The sequence below is a fragment of the Mustela erminea genome, chromosome 13 (genome assembly GCF_009829155.1).
Source record: "Mustela erminea isolate mMusErm1 chromosome 13, mMusErm1.Pri, whole genome shotgun sequence".
NCBI classification, from domain to species: domain Eukaryota; kingdom Metazoa; phylum Chordata; class Mammalia; order Carnivora; family Mustelidae; genus Mustela; species Mustela erminea.
Window position 1 is genome coordinate 44,674,259 of NC_045626.1, and position 26,036 is coordinate 44,700,294.

At 36.0% G+C, this 26,036-nt stretch overlaps 1 protein-coding gene across 4 annotated transcripts in view; it reads right to left on the bottom strand.

Annotated features, from left to right (window-relative positions):
* TAF4B (TATA-box binding protein associated factor 4b) overlaps window positions 1-26,036 on the bottom strand; it is a 146,842-nt gene that overhangs the window by 44,655 nt on the left and 76,151 nt on the right. For 3 of the 4 annotated variants that reach the window (XM_032310461.1, XM_032310459.1, XM_032310462.1), the window contains exons 12-14: window positions 23,183-23,308; window positions 18,496-18,552; window positions 261-371 (exon numbers count right to left, since the gene is read on the bottom strand). In XM_032310461.1, the coding sequence (XP_032166352.1) occupies window positions 261-371; window positions 18,496-18,552; window positions 23,183-23,308 (294 nt within the window). The remainder of the gene's footprint in view (window positions 1-260; window positions 372-18,495; window positions 18,553-23,182; window positions 23,309-26,036) is intronic. The other variant, XM_032310460.1, reaches the window with a different exon arrangement.

Below are 26,036 nucleotides of genomic sequence, written 5' to 3' on the forward strand. Positions count from 1 at the left end.
ACAGAAATAAAAAATTGAGGCAGTGGACTAGAGATGGGAGACAGGAGGAAGTATAAAATAAGTGATCAGCAGGAGTAAAGTTCAAGGTGATATATATCCAAAAAACCAGGAAAATTTAAGATTTTGTAAAACAGGCAGAGTTTTAACAAGCATTTGGCAGCACTAGCATGCTAGATAGGGTAAATTATCTACACGTGTTTGCTTCCTTTTGGCTTGCTTTCTTGACATGAAAAATAAAATAACAAACATTACTTCAATACCTCACTTCCAGACCCAGATTCTAGTGGTCTCTTCTTTCTTGGTCCAATAGCAGCAAGAGCTGTGAGGTTAGCATCTCTATGCTGTATCTGCGCAAGCTCCAACTGTTGTAACTAGAAGATGAAATAAAAGAAAAAAAAAAAACAATGTTTATACACAGTCATGCTAAGAGGAGGGAAGAAACTGATCACTAAGCCTACTTCTGTGTTCTTCACCAAATAAGTTATAGTACAAAATAAATATCAGATTCCCCTAATAACCAAGAGCACATCATTTCCTAATGCCTTTACTCCAACATAATCTTTAGTCCTCAATCTATAAATAGAAGACATAGAAATTAGGTTAAAAAAGAAGTATAGAATAGAAGAAAAACAAGAAAAGAAAGGCATCTAGAGCTTAATCTTTTCTTACTTTAACCACAGGGAAGAAATGCCTGAAGAATAAATTGAACAGCAAATTGGAGAGATATTAACCAAACCATAGTCAACTTCTCCAGATTAAAAGAAAATTACTTGAAAATAAAGACAGTTTTTGTGTGTTATAGGGAACAGTTCTGCTATATGATTTACAAACTACCTTGTTAAAAATTAACTCATTTAACTCTCACAACCACATTGAAAAGGATATATTAATTACTATAATAGGATATGAAAATTATACATGTATTCATCCTTTTTTTTTTTTAACCAAGGAAGACATGCTCTAAGAGCTTAGGAAAACTTCCTAAAGGTCACATAAATAATAAGTAGTGGAAACAGAACTCAGAGCCAAGTGTTCCTGTTACAAACCCTTTCTACATATCACACTCTCACATGGATTTATTCTATATTTATCTTCATGCCAAAAATTGAAAGTACTCCTCAGCAAAGTAGGGATAAAGGGAACATATCTCAATATCAAAAAGCCTTATATGAGAAAAACTCACAGTTAATATCATTCTCAATGGGGAAAAACTGAGAACTTTTCCTCTAGAGTCAGAAACAAGACAGGGATGTCTACTGTCACCATTGTTATGTAACATAGCACTGGAAGTCCTAGCCTCAGCAATCAAACAATAAAAAGAAATAAAATGCATCCAAACTGGCAAGAAAGAAGTAAAACTTTCACTATTCACAGATGACATGACAATCTAGTAAAAAACCCAAAAGACTCTGCCCCAAAATTGCTACAACTCATACAGGAATTCAGCAAAGTGGCAGAATATAGAGCCAATGCATAGAAATCAGTTTTATTTCTATATACTGAGAGAGAAGAAAGAGAAATTAAGGAGTCAATGCCATCTACAATTGCACCAAAAACCGTAAGATACCTAGGAATAAACCTAACCTAAGAGGCAAAGAATCTATACTCAGAAAACACTCATGAAAGAAACTGAGGAAGACACAAATTTCATGCTCATGGATCGGAAGAGCAAATATTGTTAAAATGTCTCTGTTATCTAGAGCAATCTATACATTCAATGCAATCCCTATCAAAATACCACCAACTTTTCTCACAGAGGACAAACAATCCTAAAATCTGTATGGAACCAGGAAAGAGCCCGAATAGCCAAAGGAACATTGAAAAAGAAAATGAAAGCTGGTAGCATCACAATTCTGGATGTCAAGCTCTATTGCAAAACTGTAATCACTAAGACAGTATGGTACTGGCACAAAAACAGACACACAGATCAATGGAACAGAATAGAGAACCCAGAAATGGACCCACAAGCATATGGTCAGTTAACCTTTAACAAAGCAGGAAACATTATCCAATGGAAAAAAGATGTCTCTTCAACAACTTGTATTGGGGAAACTGGACAGCCACATGCAGAAGAATGAAAGCGAACCACTTTCTTACATCATACACAAAAATAAATTCAAAATGGATGAAAAACCTAAAGGTTCCTAAAGGAACCTAAAGAAAGCCATCAAAATTCTAGAGAAAACAGGTAGCAATCTTTTTGACCTTGGCTATAATAACTTCTTACTAGATATGCCTCTGGAAGCAAGGAAAACAAAAGCAAAAATAAGCTAGAAGGACTTCATTAAGATAAAAAAGCTTCTGTACAACGAAGGAAACAATCGATAAAACTGAAAGGTAACTGATAGAATGGGAGAAAATATTTTCAAATGACATATCTGATAAAGGGTTAGTATCCAAAATCTATAAAGAACTTAAATTCAACACCCCAAAAAATAAATAATCCAGTTAAGAAATGGGCAGAAGACATGAACGTTTTTCCTAAGAATATACAGAGATGGCTAACAGACACATGAAAAGATGTTCAGCATAAGCCATCATCAGGGAAATACAAATCAAAACCACAAGGAAATACTACCTCACATCTGTCAGAATGGCTAAAATTAACAACACAGGAAACAACAGATGTTGGCGAGAATGTAGAAAAAGGGGAACACTCTTACATTGTTGGTGCGAATACAAGCTGGTGCAGCCACTCTGGAAAACAGTATAGAGGTTATTTAAAAACTTAAAAACAGAGGATTGCCTGGGTGGCTCAGTCAGTTAAACGTCTGCCTTTGGCTCAAGTCATGATCTTAAGGTCCAGGGATCGAGTCCTGCATTGGGCTCCCTGCTTAGCAGGGAGTTTTCTTCTTTCTTTCCCCCTCCCCCTTGCTCATACTTGCTCTCTTTCTCTTTCAAATAATAAAATCTCTTTTTAAAAAATGTTAAAAATAGGACTACTGTACGACCCAGCAGTTGCCCAAAGGATACAAAAAAATAGATTCAAAGGGGCACATGGATCCCAATGTTTATAGCAGCACTATCAACAACAGATAACCTATGGAAAGAGCCCTAATGTCCATTCATTGATGATGAATAAAGATGATATAGGAGGGGTGTGTCTGAGTGTGTGTGTGTGTGTGTGTGTGTAATGGAGTATTACTCAGCCATAAAAAGAATGAAATCTTGCCATTTGCAGTGACATGGGTGGAGCTAGAATGTATTATGCTAAGAAAAATACATCAGTCAGAGATAGTCAAATACCATATAATTTCACTCTTATGTGGAATTTAAGAAACAAAACAGATGAATATAGGGGAAGAGAAAAAAAAGAGAGACAAGGAAACAAACCATAAGAGACTCTTAACTAGAGAACAAACCGAGAGGTAATGGAGGGGAGGTGGATGGGGGCGATAGGCTAAATGGGTGATGGGTATTAAGGAGTCTGACTGTTTTGATGAGTACTGGGTGTTATATGTAAGTGATGAATCACTAAATTCTATACCTGAAACTAATTTTACTATATATGTTAACCTGAATTTAAACAAAAGCTTGAAATTCAGAAGAAAAATAGAGAGGGTCAGCATTTGCTCTCTTAAGTTTTTAAAATGAAAATTAAAAAACTGAAAGAATTATTTTGCTGTAGTTTTTATCATAATTCACCCAGAATACCCAAATCTACAAAGCATAATTATTTAATATGTGGATACTAAACTATATAGTGAAACACATGAAAGATCCCCCATTAAAAGGCAGATAAGACATTAATACTGGAAAATAAATGCATGAAACAGAGTATCATTCATGAAGGCAGGTGAGTGTCAAATGGTATTCATTAAAAAAAAATAGTAATAACCAAGTTGAAATGAACTATCACTACATGAATCCTTAACATCCTCCAGAAGAGGAAGAACGTTCAATTACCTTCAAAATCTTATTACTATAAAGGGAAAGGAAGGAAGAACCTGGCACTGGTTGCTAGACAAATATTCAAACAAGAACAGGCTCCAAGATAGCCAACTGAAAGTAACCTATTGAGGAACTTGACACACACACATAGACACATACTGAAAATATTCTTTTAAAAAGAGCACTGACTTCCGCCAACAGATGAATGGATCAAGAAGATGTGGTATATATACACAATGGAATACTATGCAGCCATCAAAAGAAATGAAATCTTGCCATTTGCGACAACATGGATGGAACTAGAGCGTATCATGCTTAGCGAAATAAGTCAAGCAGAGAAAGACAACTATCATATGATCTCCCTGATATGAGGAAGTGGTGATGCAACATGGGGGCTTAAGTGGGTAAAAGAAGAATCAATGAAACAAGATGGAATTGGGAGGGAGACAAACCTTAAGTGACTCTTAAGCTCACAAAACAAACTGAGGGTTGCTGGGGGGAGGGGGGTTGGGAGAAGGGGGTGGGATTATGGACATTGGGGAGGGTATATGCTTTGGTGAGTACTGTGAAGTGTGTAAACCTGGTGATTCACAGACCTGTACCCCTGGGGATAAAAATATATGTTTATAAAAAAAAAAAAAAAAAAAGTACGAATTGGAAAAAAAAAAAAAAAAAAGCACTGACTAAATTTTGAACCTATTGAAACAAGAATGGGATAAAAACAGGAAATAATTTGTGGTGAAATAGGCAGTCTCAAGGACATAAAATAAACATCACTTTCAGATTACTTTATAATATTAGAGGAAAGATAAAAAATAAGCCGTAGATAACTAAGTCTTTAGCAAGGAAGAAAACACAACTTAAAAAAAAAAAAGAAAAATCTCCACTTGTTTCACAAATTATAGGGCAGAAATTCCTCTTTTAAATTGTGGACTCACTTATATATAAACTGCTAGAAAACTTTTCAGGAGTTAGAAATCGTCTTTTGTTGATGCTGGCCTTTTAAACAGAATATATCTAGTGTTAGAATCTGACGCTGTCACAGTCTGGAAATTCTAGATGACAAAATACAATTTTAGTTAATCTACCCAGCAGCACAAATCAAACAACAAGCTATATTTTAAAATCTTTCCCTGGAGAAAAATGGCATCTGCAAGATAGTTACAACAAATAAAAAGTTTTTATTTTTTTTTTTATTTTTTTTTTAAAGATTTTATTTATTTGTCAGAGAGAGGGAGAAAGAGCGAGCACAGGCAGACAGAATGGCAGGCAGAGGCAGAGGGAGAAGCAGGCTCCCTGTCGAGCAAGGAGCCCGATGTGGGACTCGATCCCAGGACGCTGGGATCATGACCTGAGCCGAAGGCAGCTGCTTAACCAACTGAGCCACCCAGGCGTCCCAAATAAAAAGTTTTTAAATTGACCTCTGTCATCAGTTTTCCATACCTATGTAGTAAAACACTTTCTCCCACTCTGCAAATTATACTTTGTTTTTCTGAAATCTCACATACAATATTTTAAAATTTTGCAAAGCTTTAACAAAAATTAAAACTGACCATAGTTTTGGTTTGCCCTATGTTCCAACAAACTTTCATAAAAATAATGTATCTTGGTCAGTACAATAGAGAAAAACTAGGCATTTTTAACCAGAAGAACATTCTAGGCATTAATGCACATTTGGCATACACAAGTGGGGAAGATGATATGTAAGCCGAGTTCAGTAAAGACAGCCAGGCACCAAGTTAGAGGCTTGTGGGTAGAAACAGGATTGAAAGTGACATGATTATCTACACAGAAAACCTCAAGTAAGCTATAAAAACAAAAACAAAAATCCTCCTAGGACTAATAAATGCATTTAGCAAGGTTGCAAGATGCAAGGTGAATGCACCCAATAATCATTTCTAAATACTATTAAGGTACAATTAGAAACTTAGGTATAAACCTAAAACTAACGGATATTTGTATGTGATAAATCATAAAAGGTAGATGAAAGAAATAAAACACAAATGGAAAGACATGTATGTGTTCATGGACTGCAACAAGACTCAACAGTGTAAACATTTCAATTTTCTCAAGATTTTAATAGATTTTTGAAAAACATTTTATTTATTTATTTATTTGACAGAGAGAGAGAGAGAGATACAGTGAGAGAGGGAACACAAACGGGGGTAGTGGGATGGGTGCCTGGGTTGCTCAGTGGGTTAAAGCCTCTGCCTTCAGCTCAGGTCATGATTCCAGGGTCCTGGGATCGAGCCCCACGTCGGGTTCTCTGCTCAGCAGGGAGCCTGCTTCCTCCTCTCTCTCTGCCTACTTGTGATCTCTGTCTGTCAAATAAATAAATAAAATCTTTAAACAAAACAAAACAGGGGTAGTGGGAGAGGGAGAAGGAGGCTCCCCAGTGAGCAGGGACCCCGATGCAGGGCTTGATCCCAGGACCCTGAGATCATGACCTGAGCCAAAAGGCAGATGTGTAGCTGACTGAGCCACCCAGGTGCCCCCCAATTTTTGCATATTTAATACAATTCCAATAATTTTTTTTTAAACAGATATGGATAAGCTGATTCTAAAATTTATATGGAGGGACACCTGGGTGGCTTGATTAGATAAGCAGCTCACTCCTGATCTCAGCTCTGGTCTTCATCTCACGGTTGTGAGTTCAACCCCATTTTGGAGTGGAAACCACTTACAAAAAAATAAATAAGGGGTAACTGGGTGGCTCAGTTGTTAAGCATCTGCTTTTGGCTCAGGTCATGATCCTGGGGTCCTGGAATCAAGCCCTGCCTTGGGCTCCCTGCTCAGTGGGGAGCCTGCTTCTCCCTTTCCCTGTACCCCTTTACCCTGCTTATGCTCTCTCTCACTCTCTTTCAAATAAATAAATAAACCTGAATGAATGAATGAATGAATGAAGTCAAATTTATACGAAAAGGCAAAGGAACCAGAAAAGCTAAATCAATTTTGAAAAAAATAGGAACAAAATTGAAAGAATAACATCATGTGATTTTAGGAATTATTTCTAGAGGGCAACAGTTATTAAAATAATGTGGTACTGATAAAGGAACAGACACACAGAATAATGAGACAGAATAAAGAATCAAGAAACAAATCCATATAAATATGGTTAATTGATTTTTGACCAGGGTGGAAAACAACTCAATCGAGAAAGCATAAAGCATAGTGTTTTCAACAAATGTTGGAGCAACAGGACATCACATGTGAAAAAATAATCTTGGTATTAAACCTCACACTTTATACAAGAATTAACTCAAAATATAAGAGAAAAAAATCTTTGTGACTTAGGGCCTAGCAAAGAGTTAAGATATGGCTCCCAAAGCAGGTCCATTAAAAAAAACAAAAACAAAAACAAAAAAACCCTGACAAATTAGACTTGATATAAATTAGAAAAGTTTGGGGTGCCTGGGTGACTCAGTGGGATAAAGCCTCTGCCTTCGGGCTTGGGTCATGATCCCAGAGTCCTGGGATGGAGCCTCTCATCAAGCTCTCTGCTCAGCGGGGAGCCTGCTTCTTCCTCTCTCTCTGCCTGCTTCTTTGCCTACTTATGATCTCCGTCTGTCAAATAAATAAATAAAATCTTTTTTTAAAAAATTAGAAAAGTCTGCACTATAAAAGACATAGTTAAGAGAACAGAAACCCCACACTATTTTTCTGTCTCCAAAGTCTATATGCCTTTTCTTTTTCTTGCTTTATTGTACAGGCAATATAACACAGAGTAACAGAGATGGAAGTATACATCTTTGCCTTTTTCCTAATCTTTGGAAGAAAACATTTGGTCACTTCACCATTAAGAATACTATTAATTGTAGGTTTTAAATAGCTGTCCTTTATCAAACTGAGGAGGTCCCTTCTATCCCTTGATTCTTGAGAGTTATTCTTATTAATAATGTTGAAATCTAATGTATTTCTGCATCAATTGACACGATCTCTCTTAGACTATCAATATGGTGGATCATATTCACTGATTTTTGAATATTATTAACCCAGCTTTTTAATCCTGGGGTAAACTCTACTTGGTCATGATATATTGTTTTTATATATTACTAGATTTGATTTACTAATATTTTTTGAACATGTTTACATCTATGTTCATGAAGGATATGGAAATGTAGTTTTCCTATTTTGTAATGTCTTTCTGGTTTATTAGGGTAATGCTGGTCTCATAAAATGAACTGGAGGAATTTTTAACTCTTTTTTGTGTTCCGAAAAATTGTGTAGATGTGGTATTATTAATTCATCTGTAAATGTTTGGGAGAATTCACTAAGTAAAATCATCTGTGCCTGGAGATTTCTTTAGTGAAAAGTTTTAACTATAAATTTAATTAATTTAATAATCATAGAACTACTGTAGTTAGCTACTTCACTTGGCTAAATTTTGATAGCTTGTGTTTTTCAAGAAACTGGTTTTTTTTTTTTTAAGATCTTATTTATTTATTTGACAGAGAGGGATAGTGAGAGAGGGAACACAAGCAGGGGTGTGGGAGAGAGAAGCAGGCTTCCCGCTGAGAAGGAAGCCCAATGTGGGGCTTGATCCCAGGGTCGTGGGATCATGACCTGAGCCAAAGGCAGATGCTTAACAACTGAGCCACCCATGTACCCTGAAACTGGTTATTTCATCTAAGCTGTCAAACTACTTGCATAGTTGTTCATTGTAGTCACTTATCCTTTCGACATCTGCAGGGTCTGCAGTGATTTTCCATCTTTTTTCCTGATATTGGTGACTTATATCTTCTTTTTTTGTCAGTCTTACTAGAAATTTATCGGTTTTGCTGATCAAAGAACCAGCTTTTGGTTTTATTGATTTTCTCTATTTTTTTCTTCTGCTGGTTGAAGTCATTGATTTTTGCTTTTATTTTTATTATTTCTCTTCTTCTGCTGGATTTGGGTGTATATTGCTCTTCTTTAACCAGTTTAAGGTAAAAGCTTAAATTATTGATTTGAGATCTTTCTTCTCTAACATAAGCATTTTTTTTCCTATCATTTTACTTTAACCTATCTACATCATTACATTTGAAGTGAGTTTCTTGTAGAGAGATACAGGTTAGTCAGAGTTTTCAAATCCATTCTGACAATCTCTCTCTTTTAATTGGTATATTTTGACCATTTACACTTAATATAATGACTCAGCCATGTTTCGATTTAGGTCTACCATTTTATTATTTGTTTCCTGTTTGTTCCATTTTTCATTTTTTTTTCCTTTCCCTACTTCTTTTGCATTATTCAAACATTTTAAATATTTCAATTTATCTTTTTTTTTTTACTCTATCTTTAATTTTTAAAATTTTATTTTAGTGGTGGCTCTAGAGATTACAATACACTTACTTAAATTTTCAGTCTACTAAGAATCAATATTTTACCATATCAAGTGGCATACAGACACCTTATGATGTCCCTCTTACTCTATATTTTGTTACAGTTGCTTTACACACACACACACACACACACAGAGAAAATTCCTGAAAATGTAGTAATTTTTGCTTTTAATATTTTAAAAAGCTCAAAAGCAGAAAATGAGTCTATTATACCATTTCTGTTGCTCGCTCTTCATTCCTGATGTTCAAAGTTACCCTTTGGTATCACTTCATTTCATTCTGAAGAACTTCAACCTCCTTAAACAATTCTTTTAGAGCAGGTCTGCTGGCAACAGATTCTATTCTTATTCCTTCATCTGACAATGTCTTTATTTCACTTTCCTTCCTACAGGGTATTTTCATAGGATATAGCATTCTGGGTTGGTTGACAGTTCTTTTCTTACTGCACTTTAAAAATATGTTGCTACTTTCTTTTTGGTCTCCATGGTTTCTGATAAGAACTGTACTATCATTTTAATTGCTGATCCCTTATTGGAAAAGTGTACATTTCTCTGGCTAGTTTCAAGAATTTTTTCTCTATCTTTTGTTTTCTAAGACGAGATGTGACTGAACCTGAGTTTTTCTGTGATTATCCTGTTTGGAGTTTACTGAGCTTCTAGAATCTTTAGGTTTGTCCCTCTCTAAATTTGGAGGGTTGTTAGCCATTATTTTTTCAAATAAATTTTTAGCATTTTACTCTTTCTCTTCTGAGAACTTCAGTAACATTAATGCCAGACCTTTGGTCATTGGCCCTGAGGACAATGTCTCTGAGGCTCCGTTTTTCTGATTTTTGCTTTTGATCCATTTCCCCTCTGTTAGTTTAGATTAGATCCTATTCGTCCATCTTCAAGTTCATTGACTCTTTCCTCTTTCACCTCTTTTTTGTATCTAGCCCATCCAACAAGTGTTTTATTTTGATTACTGTCATCTTTAGTTCTAAAATTTACATTTTAGAAACTTATGGCTGGGTTTTCAAGCCAAATAATTTTAAACAGTAGCCTAAATATTTTAAATATTATGTTATAAAACTCCGGGTCTTCTTTAAATCTTTTGGAGTATGATATATTTGTTTTAGCATGCAAAACAGGCCACCAGATTTAGGCCACAAATTCCAGTGTGTCTTCTGTGGGCTTAGGCTCCAACATCAGTTCAGTTTTCAAAACCTCTGTTGTGCTCCTTGAATCTGTCCCAAATATGTATTACTCAGTGGTCAGTCTAGGACCTAGCAGGGCTCTGTTTGTTCCATTCTTAAAGGTGTTATGCTGACTATGTATGCTGACTAGAATCAGATTCACATAAGACAAATGTGTAGCTCAAGAGCAAGCCCAGAAGTTTAAAATATAATACATAGTTGCCTTCCTGAGCTCTCCCTATTCCACAATCTTCCCAGTAATTTTTTATTCCCCACACTCCTCTTTTTGTCCTCTGGCCAGAAAGCTGGGACTTTAGTTACTCTGCTTGGCCACACATTTCTGTGACTGTATCCATGTCTATAGTAAGCAGAAAGAATAGGAGTGGGGAGGTGAAAGAGCAATGGCAACCACACTGCTGGTTTAGTGGTATTTTGGATTCTCATCTTCTTCCCCAATTTATTTACTATTTACTTTTCAAAGTCTTCAAATAGCTTCTCTGTGCATTCTGTTCAAATTGTATAGCTGCATTCAGTGGGAGAGACAGTGTGGAGTGTTTTTACTCCATCAACTGGAACCTTTAAAAGCTGGTTTAACCAGAATTCTGACAATAGGTTTCAGTTAAGCTATATTCCTACTACATTTTGTTTCATAAACTTAAGCCTGCCTGTTCACTTACACCAGCAGCACACACTTTGGTCCAAAAAGACCTAACAGGGGCGCCTGGGTGGCTCAGAGGGTTAAGCCTCTGCCTTCGGCTCAGGTCTTGATCTCGGGGTCCTGGGATCGAGTCCCGCATCGGGCTCTCTGCTCAGCGGGGAGCCTGCTTCCTCCTCTCTCTCTCTCTGCCTGCCTCTCTGCCTGCTTGTGATCTCTGTCTGTCAAATAAATAAATAAAATCTTTAAAAAAAAAAAAAAAAAGAAAGAAAGAAAAAGACCTAACAGGCTTGGCAGGTTCTCTTTTAAGAGTATCCTCACTCCTTCCTTATGGCTAATGAAAAAGGCAGAAACCTTCATTTCCCTTATCACAGTCTCTCTGATATCAAGCAGAGGTCCCCTAAAACTCAAGTCGGTATCTTAGAGAGCAATAGAGCAATAATAGTTGAAGGTTATTTTATTCCTGATGTTTAGTACTTGCGTCTGTTCATTTTTAAGTACAGCTATGGTAATAGTCACTTTAATCAAGTCTAAAACACCTTAACAGATTACCTTAAAGATCATACAACCTCTCAGAGTAAAGTTCAACAGAGGTACTTCTTTATGCTAAGTACATAATTTTGAAGGACAAAAGATAAGGAAAAATAAAAATTAACGAAAACAGAATCCAAAACGTTAGGCAAGATTACAGGAGCTGAAGAATGAATAAATCAAGTATTCTACAGTCAAGTCCCTCCACAAATACAGGGACATATTAACAGAAAGAACTAAATTATTTAGATAATTGTGATACTGATACTATGGGAAATTCAAAAATGTGTTTCTTTTTTGTGCTTAAGGAAGGCAAGGCATTAAAATATATACATACTGCAAGTACAAAAGACAACAGCCGAGCTGTCTGTCCTTTGTAACAAATGATCCAAAAATAAGAAGTGCTGTCATCTTCAGTCTGATCTTGCTATGAGCTTTTGGAAAGTGATAGTAAGGTATAAAGCAAAGGGGAAGTTGAGAGGTAAGTTAATGTCTCCCAAAGCTTGTGTGTGCTGTCTAGCAACACCTACATTAGGAGCAATGAAAACAGTTAATGCTATAGTAATATTTGAAAGAATATAAAAAAAAATAAGAGAAATAAGGTACATTACCTGGTTTTGAGTTCAGCAAAGAATTAAGAATAATGTCCTGCTTAGAACTCACAATTAATGTTAAGTGTATATAAAAATAACAATAAAACCTTACCACCAAACAAAAAATGTTTTTTAAATAGTAAAAATTTAAACAGAATTTTAGATATGTTTTGTAAAGATTAATTGACCAAACTCTAAAATTCTCAAAAATGCTTATAATCACTTCTAAATCACTCCAAGTTACTGGGGGGAAAACAAGGTTAATTCCTAAACTATCATACCACAAAAGTAGTAAACAATATCATACTAAATAGTATTACTGGGTGTATCCTAGACCAAAGGAACCAACAAAGCAAGTTACAAAAAAATAACTACCCCCACCTCATCTAAAATTCAGGGATACCACAATAGAAACACAAGATCCCTTTCAAACTTTCAAAGAAAATTATTAGGCAGGCATTCCACCAAACCCAACAATATATGGTCTGATTATTTTTTTTCTCCCAATAACACTAGTTCTTATGTCAAGACACTGTCCAGAATACCTGAAATACTTGCAATCTAGAACATAGAGTCCAATGCCTTGCTAGTCAGCCCTTCTAATCCATCCCTTTCAGGAAAATAGCACGTTCCACATAATCTCAATTAGATACTTTCTTCTGTGACTTAAACATTATAATTGATTTACGTACTGTTTAGTACAAATGCAATTTGTATTAGATTATAGAACTTCCTTCCCCCTACATCTTCCCCTTACATTTTTTTTTCTTTTCAACCTTCTTTCCAGTCTTCTTGAAATAAAACACACACACACACAACTAAAATGTTCCTGGATCAATCTCAAGCTTACGTATTTGAGTAAGATGGCATCTATCTTAAATGTTTCTAAAGCTTATGTTCTTAAGTTATTATTTTTTCCTTTTATACCTGACCTTTCCCTAAATTATGATGGCTCTGTAACATAAGCAGAACATGGACTGTTACATTCACAGTTGTTCCTTGAACAACATGGGTTTGAACTGTGTGGTCCACTTATAGGTAACATTTGTCAATACAGTGTACTACTGTAAATCTATTTTTTCTTCCTTATGATTTTCTTAACTTTTTCTTTTCTCTAGCTTACTTTAGTGTGAAAATATAGTACATAATATACAGAATATACAACTTATGTTTTAATCAACTCTTTATGTTACCAGTAAGGTTTCCCATCAACAGAGGATTGTGAGTAGATTCATTTGGGGAAAGTTGAAAGTTGTGTGTGGGGCACCTGGGTGGCTCAGTTGTTAAGTGTTTGACTTTGCTCACGTCATGATCTCAGGGTTCTGGGATTGAGCCCCACATTGGGCTCCTGCTGAATGAGCTCTGCTTGCCCCTCTGCCCCTCCCCTTGCTCATGTGCACTCTCTTTCTCAAATACATAAACTCTTTAAAAAAAAAATCTTAAAACCTTAAAAAAAAATCTTAAAAAAAGTTTTATGTGGATTTTTGACTGCATAGGGGGATCAGTGACCCTAACCCATGCGTTGTTCAAGGACTGACTGTAGAAGGAAATGGGAATAAGTCTGATGGAGTAAAGTTAAAGTAACTTTCCCAAAGTGAGATGCAGAAAATTGCAGGTTAGATCTAAAACAGAAGACTCCTGACTTCTAGTCCAGCGCTATTTCATTTATAATACGTACCTCTTCTACCAAAAGGACAGAACTTTTCTCAAGCTATACAAATCCAATACTTCAAAATTAATGCATGTAACCTCCTGATGAAGCTCTAAACAAAATATTATCTTTTCTATGCAAGGTATACCAATCAAGAGATACAACGAATAAATGTCTCTTATGAAAAGTATCCACTGAAAAAACGAGTGTAGCTTCTCTGCCTCCACGAGAGAACTTATTGAATGGTAATAGGACTATGCCAGCTCAAGATGCCAACTCTCAGATTCTCAAACTACAGTATTTTGTTTGACTTTTTATGACCATTTAATCAAAAGGAAAAAAAAAGTGATGGATTTTAAAGGTCATCTTCCTTCCCCTCCTAGACCAATGGTTTCAAGTATGATCTCCAGAACAGCAGCAGCAATAAAAAATCACCTGGATACCTGTTAAAAATGCAAACTCTCAGTCCTCACCAAGATCTACAGTATCAAAAACTCTAGGGATGGGGCCCAGCAGTTTGTGTTTTAACAGACCCTCCAGATAATTCTCATGTATATCAGAGTTTGAAAACCATGGTCCTAGACTGTCAATGCTTTGAAATATTTGTGTCTGTTTCTCTATGTACACAAGCTTTCCACAATTTGTCATTTTAAGAATGCCTTCTCCGTACTAAATTAACTGAACTGCTAGAATATATTTTTAATGACAAGTTTCATTTCATCCTGCCCAGTATTCCATGAGTTTTGGCTCATGCAGAACAAGCATAAAACTTTAAATACAAACTGCTATAATTTAATAGTTAAATTTTTACATTTCATTGACTCCATACCTATACAAATTCCATTTAATAATCTTGTCTTTCTCATAATGAAATATTTTCTGATTAGTAACAAGCCTTATGATACAGTATTTTATTTCTTACACAATAATACTTCGTATGTGGAGAATTATACTACTTTTTATGTCCTATGTTTTCTATAAGCAAAAGTCCTAAATACTTGAGGGTACAAGTTTTCTAATCTGTCATGCATTTTAATCATTTAATACTTATTCTTTTGCCCAGTTTCTGCAGGTTGCACTGTGGAGCTAATGTGCCAGAAGGTACAGGTCTTGCATTTCTTTTTCTTTCTTCTATTGTCTGAAAACAAATGTAAGTGGGAATGCTAGGAATGGTTAAAAGGAAGTAAATGAATTCTTTGTCTCACTCTGCACAGATGTGAATTCACATTTCCCAAAGGAGAAAGAAGATATTCAAAAGGAAATACGGGTCACAGTATATACAACAAATGTTTAAGGAATCAGGATATATGAACTACAAGGTCAGGTGGCTTGCTCCTCAGAATTCTGGATGATGTGGTAAGAAAGGAAAATGTTGAAGGCTAGATGATAATCTAGGACACACGGTACATATTTCGACAAGTCTACAGCTGCATTAAACAAAGATGTGTCTACTTGTTTGAAGTTAGAATTTGGCAATTAGTAATCTATTTAAAACCTTTCAAAAATAGGTGGTAACAATGAAAGAAAGCCAGTACTTAACATTTTAGGAAAAGTATCTAGGAAAATTTTTTAAAATAAGAATTTAAAGATATCAATATTTAAAACATAAAGTTAACAACAGAGAGAAAATGCTTATAATATTGTGGGGTTTTTTTTCCCCAGGCAAAAACAGAAAAAGGGCAGGGGGAACAGCCCCAAAGTTGAAACTAAAATGTCTGAATTATAGAGATATCCATAGACATTTTAGCCTGACAACAATAAGGTTTTCAAACAGACAGATAACCTGTCAGGTCAATAAGAACAGTATGCAGCAGGAGCCACTTCAATGGACTGAGACTAGACTGGAGGCAAATCTCAAAGGCAGCCTATTTTTTTAAGTGCCAAATAAGAATGACAAAAATGTAATAAGTATATAGGAAGGATGAAAATAAATTATTAGACACCTTTATAAAAACCTGCTTGATTTAACACAGTATGTCATTATACCCAGAACGCAAAGAAGAAATGAATAGACTCTAAAATAGTATTAGAGAGAAGAAAATGCACAGGAGAAAAGATCAAGATCAAAACTCTAGTTACTAACAACTGAAACCACAATGGATTATAAAATTATGTATTGGGGGTTCGAGTTATGATTTAATATTTATATGACAAACATCATTGTTAAAACATTTCCCAAATCAATAAAGCCTACGACTTCTCTACAGTTCCTTGGAGTTCTGCACTTATTTAAGGTACTGTCTTTACTCTATTTCCTATGACCAGCTTGGTAGGTACGTAGTCACCTGGAAAAGGAAAGCAAGCCAATTTCAAATCGAGCAACTGAAAGGAATCTGTGCTAATTTTCACAACTAACAAAGAAAACTTCCCAGAGAGCCAAATACCAAAAAATCACTAACAAAAGCTTTATAGTTTATACCAGTGTGATAACAATTAGCATATCCCAAATGATAAACTTACAAATAATAAACTTAAAAGAGAACAGTTCAAGTTTATATTAAGATAAGGTCATTGATTTTTGCAACCAGACAAAAAAAAAAATCATATCCCTGTATGTTTGATTCTAAATTAGAGTCCCTTAGAATATTAAAGTTATTAAAAGCTCTAGGGGACAGAGGAATGATACAAATGACAATATTGTAGTTTCATCAAACATTTGCAACTAATACACAGTGGCTCTATTCTTGGAATGAAGCCAGTGTATTTGATTTTTTTTAAACAGAAAGATTTAGGATAGTAACCAACTAGCAAACTTTTAAAATATTTTAGAAAGAAATTACACAATCCTTTGAATCTTGCTAGGAAAAAGAAATAAATGGAGCTGCAACAAGGGGGAAAAACCAAGTTTGCTACCATCTGCTCTCATTGAGGTATTATTTTTTCCACATTTATTTTAACAATTTTCTTTGAAAAATACTGTCCACCTATTCATCCTTTAGAGAATAATTGAGCACAATATTAAAAGAAAACAAACCATCCTATACAAACCTCAAAGAAATTATTAATTGGTCCAGATGTTTAAGAAGATTTATGAAAGAGAAACAGATGGGATACAATTTTTAAAGATAAAAGAGCAGGCTTTCTGATATATCTTTTCCCAAAAGTGGGTAGAATTAGAAGATAAGCATCTAATCAGTCCTTAATTAAAACAAAGAGGAATGCCCGTGATTCAGAGCAATAATAGGCTGCCCATTCCTAAATAACCTATGAAACCAGGCTTGCTTAAAGAGTGTAATTGGTAAGGTTCTCATACTAATTTTTTAGATAATATCTTTAGATACATTTTCCACTGAAAAAGAAATGAGTATGAGAAGTGTTCTGTTGTTGAAATGAAATGTTTCTGGCTTCAGTTCTTTCTAATGTTCTCCCTTTCCAGTTCTCCTCATCTCAATCCAGAAACCTCTCCATCCAGAGTTCATGCATTTTCCTTCTCTATTTTAGTGAAAACATACCACATTGATTGTAAGAATCTTACTAGATTTCCATTTGTTTTGCCACAGCTCCTACATTAATCCAAACAATAAGGGCCTTTAAAACATTCATAAATAACCTGCTGCTGCTGGCACCTAGGAGCCGAGTGCCGCAGTGTTAAGCAACAACAAATTTCATAGTTCAAGAGGCACAGTTAAGGAAAAAGGTTGCTCAGGAAATCACTCTTATTTAGCACAAAGATCCTTAAAAATTGCATGAAATCAGTCAAGTAACTATAGAAACCAATTTCTTCAGCTCCATATCACACGTCTCACACCTCAATTGTCTTTATTATCGTCTGCTGTCAGATCCTTAATCAGAAATGTGAACAGGCTTGATGATTTATTCAGCAGGGAAAAGAATCTGTAGGTCAAGTGAAAAATTTCACACACACACCCAAACACACATCACATCTTCAACCTTAGGTACTTTCATTTCCTTCTGTTCTCAGCAGCTCTGGGGGCAACTCCAGTGAGATCCAATATTAAGGCTCAATTAAAATAAGCTCCAATTAGTGGAGCTTTTTTCTCTGGGGCTAGAAAAGTCAGGAAATGGATATTGGGAAATGTAAAAAGTCAGCTACTGAGAGGAGGCTGCAGACATAAATGAACTTATTTGTTGATTTCTACAGTTGCTATGCAGAGGCCTCTGGGAGTAAAAGCTTAACCAGTCTAAGCTATAAACTAAAACCCCTGCAGCTAAACATGAACTGTGTGAAACAAGGGCTCCATTCCAGAACAGAAAACTGCTGGGCCCAGAAAATTAAAAGCCAGAGGCGTTTTCCATTTAAAACTAAATCCCAGTACCACCTCCCAGCCAAAGAATTATAAGCAGTATCAGATTTACAAAACGAACAATTACCCTGGAAAAATGTAGCCTATTGTACAGTCCCAGATGCTAAATCTCAGAAGTTTCTTTTCTTTCTTTTTTTTTTTTTAAATCCCACATTATATTCCTCCAAGTACACTGCTGTAGTTTACAAAGAGCCATTTCTAGACAGGCCTAAGCTTTGAAAATAAATTTTAAAAAGAGAGCACATAACTCATTGACCTCATTTGAAGTACTGCCCTTGCCTTCAGCAGTTCCTGTCCTTCCCCAAGGCTTTTGCAAATGGTATGCAACAGCAAAATAAACCCTGACCTAATTGCCAGGAGAGAGCTGCCAACCTTCCCTCCAACACAAAGACAAGCATGGTAACTTGAAAGTCCTACCTCTTTGGCTTTCTGCTTTAATCTCAGCTGTTCTGGATCTTCTTTGTTGGAACGACTCTATCAAAGGAAAAGAAAATTTTAATAGAAATTACTAGCATCTAAACACCATAGTTGTCGTTAAATATTTAATAAATGACAATTTTCTCTTGTGATTGAAAACCTTAGCTCCAGGGGAAAATGCCTCAATCCAGTCTGGTGCACTCCCTCCTTTACGCCCCCTCCCTCTCATCATCTGGGCCTGCTGTTGCAGTTCTACCCTGGAGGAAGCTTATACTGAAAATGATGCTAACAATGTCAGTCAGGTCCAGTTGAGGCATGACGTTGTTCTTGTTAGAACACTAAAAACTAAAAAAAAACGGATGGTACAGATGAAGGAAAAGAAAGGAAGGATAATTGCTGGCTCAAAGAAGGAAAGCAATCAACATTGGCTAATCTTCAGATAAAGCCATTTTGGAAAAACATGGTATTTCAAGGACTATTAAAATCAAGAATCTCACAGAGTGATGTATGAAATTGTTGAAAAACTATATTGTTTACATGAAACTACTATTAACACCGTATGTTAACTGGAATTAAAATAAAAATAAATAAAATTGGGAGCCTGACTTTGAACCATATCAATCTCTTTAAAAGTAGAATTTTTAGGGCGCCTGGGTGGCTCAGTGGGTTAAGCCGCTGCCTTCGGCTCAGGTCATGATCTCAGGGTCCTGGGATCGAGCCCCGCATCGGGCTCTCTGCTTGGTGGGGAGCCTGCTTTCCCCTCTCTCTGCCTACTTGTGATCCCTCTCTCTGTCGAATGGATAAATAAAATCTTTAAAAAAAAAATCTGGTAGGAAGTTTGGATTTTATTTTAAGTGCAAGACGATGTCACTGAAGGTTTTCAAGTAACAGAGACACTCATGATTTGTTATGAAAACATTATTCTGACAAGAGTATGAAAAATGGATTGTAGAAGGAGAAAGAGATCAGTTAAGAGACATGGTAAAAGTCCACTGAAAGACGATTTAGACCAAAGTGGTGACAACGGTGATGAAGAGAAGATGATGAATACATCTGGGAAACGTAACAGGAAGTGAACTGCATGTAAGGAGAGAGGACTCCTAGGTTTTCTGGCTTGAACATCTGGGGAAATAGTGTCATTTACTAAGTTAAAAAAAACCTACTAAGAGTAAAACATATTTTGTGGGTGGATGAAAATCAGAAATTGTTTTGGACACATGATAACTGAGATTCCTACTGGCAAACCGCATGGAGACTTCAAGTAGGCAGTTAGCTATGACTCCAGAGTTCCACAAGTTTCCAAGACAGACTTGGAAATACAAATTTAAGAGGGAGACAGAGAAGAAGCCCTAGGACTGAACCCAGACACTCCAATATTTAGAAGTCTGGTAAAGGAAGAAAAACCATGAGAGAGTAAGAGTACAATATATCCAATAATAACTAAACAAGTATTTAATAGTTTATGATCTTGTTTAGAGCTTAGTAATTGGAAATAAAATACCAATAAACCACCTCATTACATTCACTGTGTACCTGTTTGTAATACTTGACAGCTCAAGCTACGAGCATCTTCCTATCCCAGCTGTCCCTGCCAGTACAAGAGGGGTCAGGATGGAGACTGAGACTGTGGGCCAGAGCAGCACAGTGACAAGGGTGTGGTGCACCACGTCCTTGTTGGGGCTTAGGGCACATGAAGGTATAGACCAGTGGCCAAGAATGAGGGTGATGAAGGGCTGGAAAGACTGACCAAGGCATGGGCCAGTCTATGTCCAATTACATAGACAATGAAATGAGGGCAGGGGAAACAGTGGTAGCAGATAGAGGAGGCAGCCAGCATGGCTCTTTTGGAGATCAGTTACACTGAGAAAAGTGTAAATTTTAAGTAATTACTCAATTAAGTAAATTGAGGACATAAGTAAATTATCAAGGATAATGACAGTCAAGTTTCAGACTATGGAAAAAGTATAAACAGGAGCTAGAAAAGCCCTAAGATACTAGAGTTGGAGGTATCCATACAAACTATGGTTTTAGGATATACATACACAGAGAAATAGTTATAAATATTCATGTGTGTATATATACACACAGACGTACATACACATACATCATACATATATTTCTTAGATCTATCCATTTGAGAAGGTCTACATGTAATGAAGCCCCATTAGCAATGAGCACACTTTATGGTCTACTCTCGGTTCCTGTTTCTGGATAACATCCTCAACTAAAAAGATGAAGGATTCCTTGGGGGAAATGGCTGTTTCTCTAGGGCTGAGGAAGGACAAGCAAAAGCTGGGTCTGGAAAAAATTGTGCCGGAAAGTAAGGGTAAAGGTACCTGGGTGGCTCAGCCGGTTAAGCGGCTGCCTTTGGCTCAGGTCATGATCCCAGGGCCCTGGGATCGAGCCCACTTTGGGATCCCTCTTAGTAGGGAGTCTGCTTCTCCCTCTCTCCCCAGCTTGTACTCTCTCTAATAAATAAAATAAAATAAAATAAAATAAAATAAAATAAAATAAAATAAAATAAAACAAAACAAAATAAGCAAATAAATAAAAACTTGAAAGGAAGGGAGGGAGGAAGGGGGGGAGGAAGGATGAATAAGCTCAGTGAACGATGGAAACATGAGTAACAGGCAGATGTGCCAGCTGGAAGGGTCTCCCACTCAGGAGGACTTTGAGCATCAAAATAAATAATGATAGTAATGGATTACAACCTATTGAATCAAATAGAAATCCAAAGCGCATTCTGGTATCAATGAATACATGAATGAATGAATGAAGGAGAAAGGATAGCTCTTCCACATATAATGCTAGTAAATGCAGAAGACGATGAGAATTTAAAAATTACCATTTATATTTACCCATCATAGAGGTGGCTGATTCAGGTAGCTATCATTTATGGGCACTAAAGTTGATACATGGAGGGTTGGTAAGGAAGGGATATTGGTATAATCTTGAAATATCTTCCTGTGAAAAACGGATTGATTACAAAAGGGAAAATGGTAAATTTGAAATGAAGAGAACTGGAAGACACCCACATAGCTGGGTGATCAAGGTTGACCTTTGACAGGATCAGCTGAGAAGAATGTATATATTCCTGCCATGAATTCCTTACCTAAGTCATGGGGAACTATCAGATGAACCCAGGAATTATCAGTCACCCTACAGATAGTGAGGCCTGTACTCTTAAAAGCTGTCAAAGACATGAAAGTAGAAGCATAAAATTTGACTAAAGGAGTCTGAAAAGAGATGACAACTGAATGAAACACACATTGCTGAACAGGAAAACAGACCAAGAAGGAAAAGGGCTTGAGACAGTTGGTAAAATCTGAATGGGGTCTGTGGAATACATGGCAATATTATCTTGTTCACACCCTGACTTGGTAGGATTATATAGCAGAAGGTCCTGTTTTCACAAATACATGCAACGATGTTTAGAAGTGGTGGGACATCAGGGCTGAAGCTTACTTTCAAAAGGTTCAGGCAAAGGCTAATTAGAGATGATGGCTGTACAACTTATAAATATACAAAAAACCTCTGAATTAAAAAAAACAAGGAGAACAAAGGGATGAAAGAGAATAATAATAAGGGTGTGTGTGTGTATGTGTCTGTGTGTTTAAATGTAGAGACGGAAAAAATGCAGTAACGTTAAAAATGGGGGCATCTGAGAAAAAGAAGATGATTCTTTATATTGTTCTGACAACATTCCTGTACTAAATACTTCAAATTAAATTAAGTTTTTTAAAAGAGTGATTAGTATATGAAATACTCTAAAAGGGGAGGCTGCCAAAAACAGCACAAATTAAAACTAAGGTGTTTAAAACAGGTGTTTTTGTTTAAAACCAAAAAAATCAGTCTAATGCCCAACCTTCATGACTCCTAGCAAAGGCCTTATGCCTATAGTAAAATGTGAAGCAAAAGGCAAACTACAGTGAAACCAGTTTTCACTCCATCTGATACTAATAGTCCAAGACAATGTTTCAATAAAGAAGAAAGAAAATAAATATATTTATACATATATATAAGATAAGTATCTTTCTTCTTACCTGTTCTTTTATTCTCTAACCCATTTCTAACCATCCTATATTTCATTCCATATAATCCTAATTTTACCCATAAATTTCCAAACTTTCCTCTCTCCAATTTAACTTGGCACACATCAAACTATATCCCTAAAAAGACCTTGGATATTTTAAAAAACATTTTTACCTGGGTGTGTGTGTGTGGGTGGTTTAGTCGGTTAAGTGACCAGATTCTTGATTTCAGCTCACATCATGATCTCAGGGTCTTGGGATCAAGCTCCACCTTGGGCAGGGGTGGGGGTGGGGTGGGGGGAATCCATGCTCCGTGGGGAGTCTGCTTGATATTCTCTCTCTTATTCTTTCTCTGCTCCCTCACTGCCCCCCTTTAACTCTTTAAACTAAGAAACAATTTTTACTTGGGGGTGGTAGATATGATCCTAGGCACACAGGAACTTAGAATGAGGAGACAAACAGATTTTATGTTATTAATTAACTGAAAGTCACTATATCACACCATTCTGGCTGTGAGAGAGTTTATTAGTAATTTCATTTAAAGAAATCCTTCAGAGAAATCTAAAAGCCTAATAAAAACAAGACAGTTGCCCAACAATAAGGCCAATTCTAACCTTGCAAGGTCAAGTTCAATCATAAATCAGGTAGGCTCTTACCTTGGCTACCCTAAGTAACATTTCTCTTTCCTCTAAATCCTTTCTCTGCTTCTCCAATTGATCTAGCTTTTCGAGAAATTTGAGCTGTGATCTGGTATCACTAGACAGGATGTAATTTTCACTGGCCTGGGAAAAAAAAAAAAAAAAAGAAAGTCTTATGATTGTCCTAGCCAACACACATTCCACATTAGATCTTCTGAATCAGCTAATGACAATACCAACATACATAAGAAGCTAAATTCTCAGAATGTAATATTTATATTTCTGATAATACAAACAACAAAAAAGAACCTTAATCAACCTTAAAAGTTGAGAAGTAAGTAAGCATTTAAATTTCAGAGCTTTCCTAGTAGGCCTCATTCAGAAGGGAAAAAAGGGAAGCCAAGCAGATCCTAAAAATAGGAAATAGAAAGCAAGAGAGTGTAACATGTACTTATAATCTAAATCTTTTTAGTTAAATTACTGTCCATCTCTGCAGACCTTAGTATAATTAATTACATTTTAGGCTTGTGAAAGACAAAACAAAAACAAAAAACCAATCACTTCACTAAAAAAATACACCAAAGATGAAAGTTATCACTCTTGTTTGCATTGTTGGATTGGTCTAACCTTGACAAGTGAGTACATCTTCAATCAAAATGTAACATGAGATAAAATGGCAAACATTTAAAATCCTAAACCCTGTTTTGAGGATTCTTTGATGCTATGAACTTGGGCAGAAATTATAGTCAAAGAAAGTAAGTATATAATTTATAAATGAGAGCCATAACAGAAGTATAATTATTTTTCTTAATTTGCACCATAAAATGATAAAACTTAGAGTTTCATTTATTCTGATATTCTAGAGTATAAGACACTGTTTTCCAGTCTAAATATTTTGTAATTTTCTTCATCTGATAAAACCACCTATCTCTCCTCTCTAATACACAGAAGACGGTGGGGGGTGGGGTGCAGTGGTGGGCAATCTTCCCAATAAGCATTTAAGACATCCTGTCATCTAGTCATCTCAGTAATTCACACATTTAGGCTATGGGATGGAGACTGGGGGAGACTGTGTAATAGGAAAGCCGAATGTTTTTAAACATTTAGTCCAACAGTCAGTGCCTGGCTTAGAAATCATAGGTATAGCACCAATTCTATCTTTGTTTTATCCCATGCTTATGGTTGATTCAATTAACTGGGACCAAGAGATTTCATACGCCCAAGATTCCTTCTAAATTAAATTTTTATTATTGGTATTTAACTAGATCAAAAGAGTATTATGTAGTATAACAAACAAGGATGTATAGTGCTACTTATTTTAGTTCATGTTTAATACAAAACGAATTCTCAAATGTTTTCCAAGTTAAATAATACAAGATAGAATATGGAATACATTATAGGCCAACCATGAGGCATAAACATAATAACCAGTGGTTTCTTGAATACTTCATCTTTACCATGTTTGTGCTCAGATACTCTGGAGATATTTTATTGACAGAATTTAATTTTAAAAGGACAACAAACACTAAATTAAAAAGGGGCACAGACTTTGTAAAATTTAACCCAATATCATCCCAGTGCGAAGACCCTTTCTCCTTCTCCCAACTTGGATACAACTGTCTCCAGCTTAATGCATCCTTCCTTTATTCTTACGGATGCTAAACAAATGAGTGCCTCCCTTAGCCCTACTGATTCCCCAACCTTATTTAAACAGTAACTCCACTCTTAAAACACTGCTTCCTATCTACCAAGCTGGTCTAACTGAAGTCTTTATATACTCCTAATAAATAGGGTGGTTTAACATTAAAAATATAAGGACTCAGACAAAATGATAACAGAGCAAATTAAGCAAATCCCATCTAAAAAAAGCATTACAGCCCCTTTCAACTAAAAAACACTGAAGGGGCACCTGGGCAGCTCAGTCGGTTGAGCATTCAACTCTTGATTTCAGCTCAGGTCATGATCTTAGGGTCCTGGGATGGAACCCCACAACAGGTTCCATGCTCAGTGCGGAGTCTCCTTTAGGATTCTCTCTCTCTTTATCCCTGCACCCCATAGCTTCTGCATGCGTTCTCTCTCTCTCAAAAATAAATAAATTTAAAGAAAAAGAAATGCTGAAGCTTCTCCATAGCCACTGGTGTGCAGAAGACTATACTATGCTTTTAGTGGGAAAACAACTGGCAACAAGATTAAAAGCTTTGTATCACATGAGACACTTTCTACTTCTTAAGTCTGTTTGTGGACTATGATTAATTAGATATTTAGGGACGCCTGGGTGGCTCAGTTGGTTGGACGACTGCCTTCGGCTCAGGTCATGATCCCGGAGTCCCGGGATCGAGTCCCGCATCGGGCTCCCAGCTCCACGGGGAGTCTGCCTCTCTCTCTGACCTTCTCCTCGCTCATGTTCTCTCTCACTGTCTCTCTCTCAAATAAATAAATAAAATCTTTAAAAAAAAAAAAATTAGATATTTATACACATACACATGTGAAAGATTATCAAAAGTAGATGGGTGTCAAATGCAAAGAGATGGTGGAATTTTGCTTTTGATAAAAGTAAGCTCGCTTTTGTGAAATTCGTGAGGTAAATTTCCCACACTGTACAGATAAAAATAAATCCTATCAGGGATGAACTGAAATATAAGGACAGGGCTAAATCTGTGACACAATGATTATTATAATATCAAAGTCTACAAAAAATAAGTATAATTTTGAACTAGATCCAACTATAACTAAATGATTATTACTTCTGTTTAAAGAAGAATAATAATGTAGCTACAAATTCAGACAGTGGCATTAACTATATTAAGCAATGAGTGTGGGAAAAGGCAGGCTGGGGAAAATCAATCAGGATAGGCAGTGTACAAGACAAAAG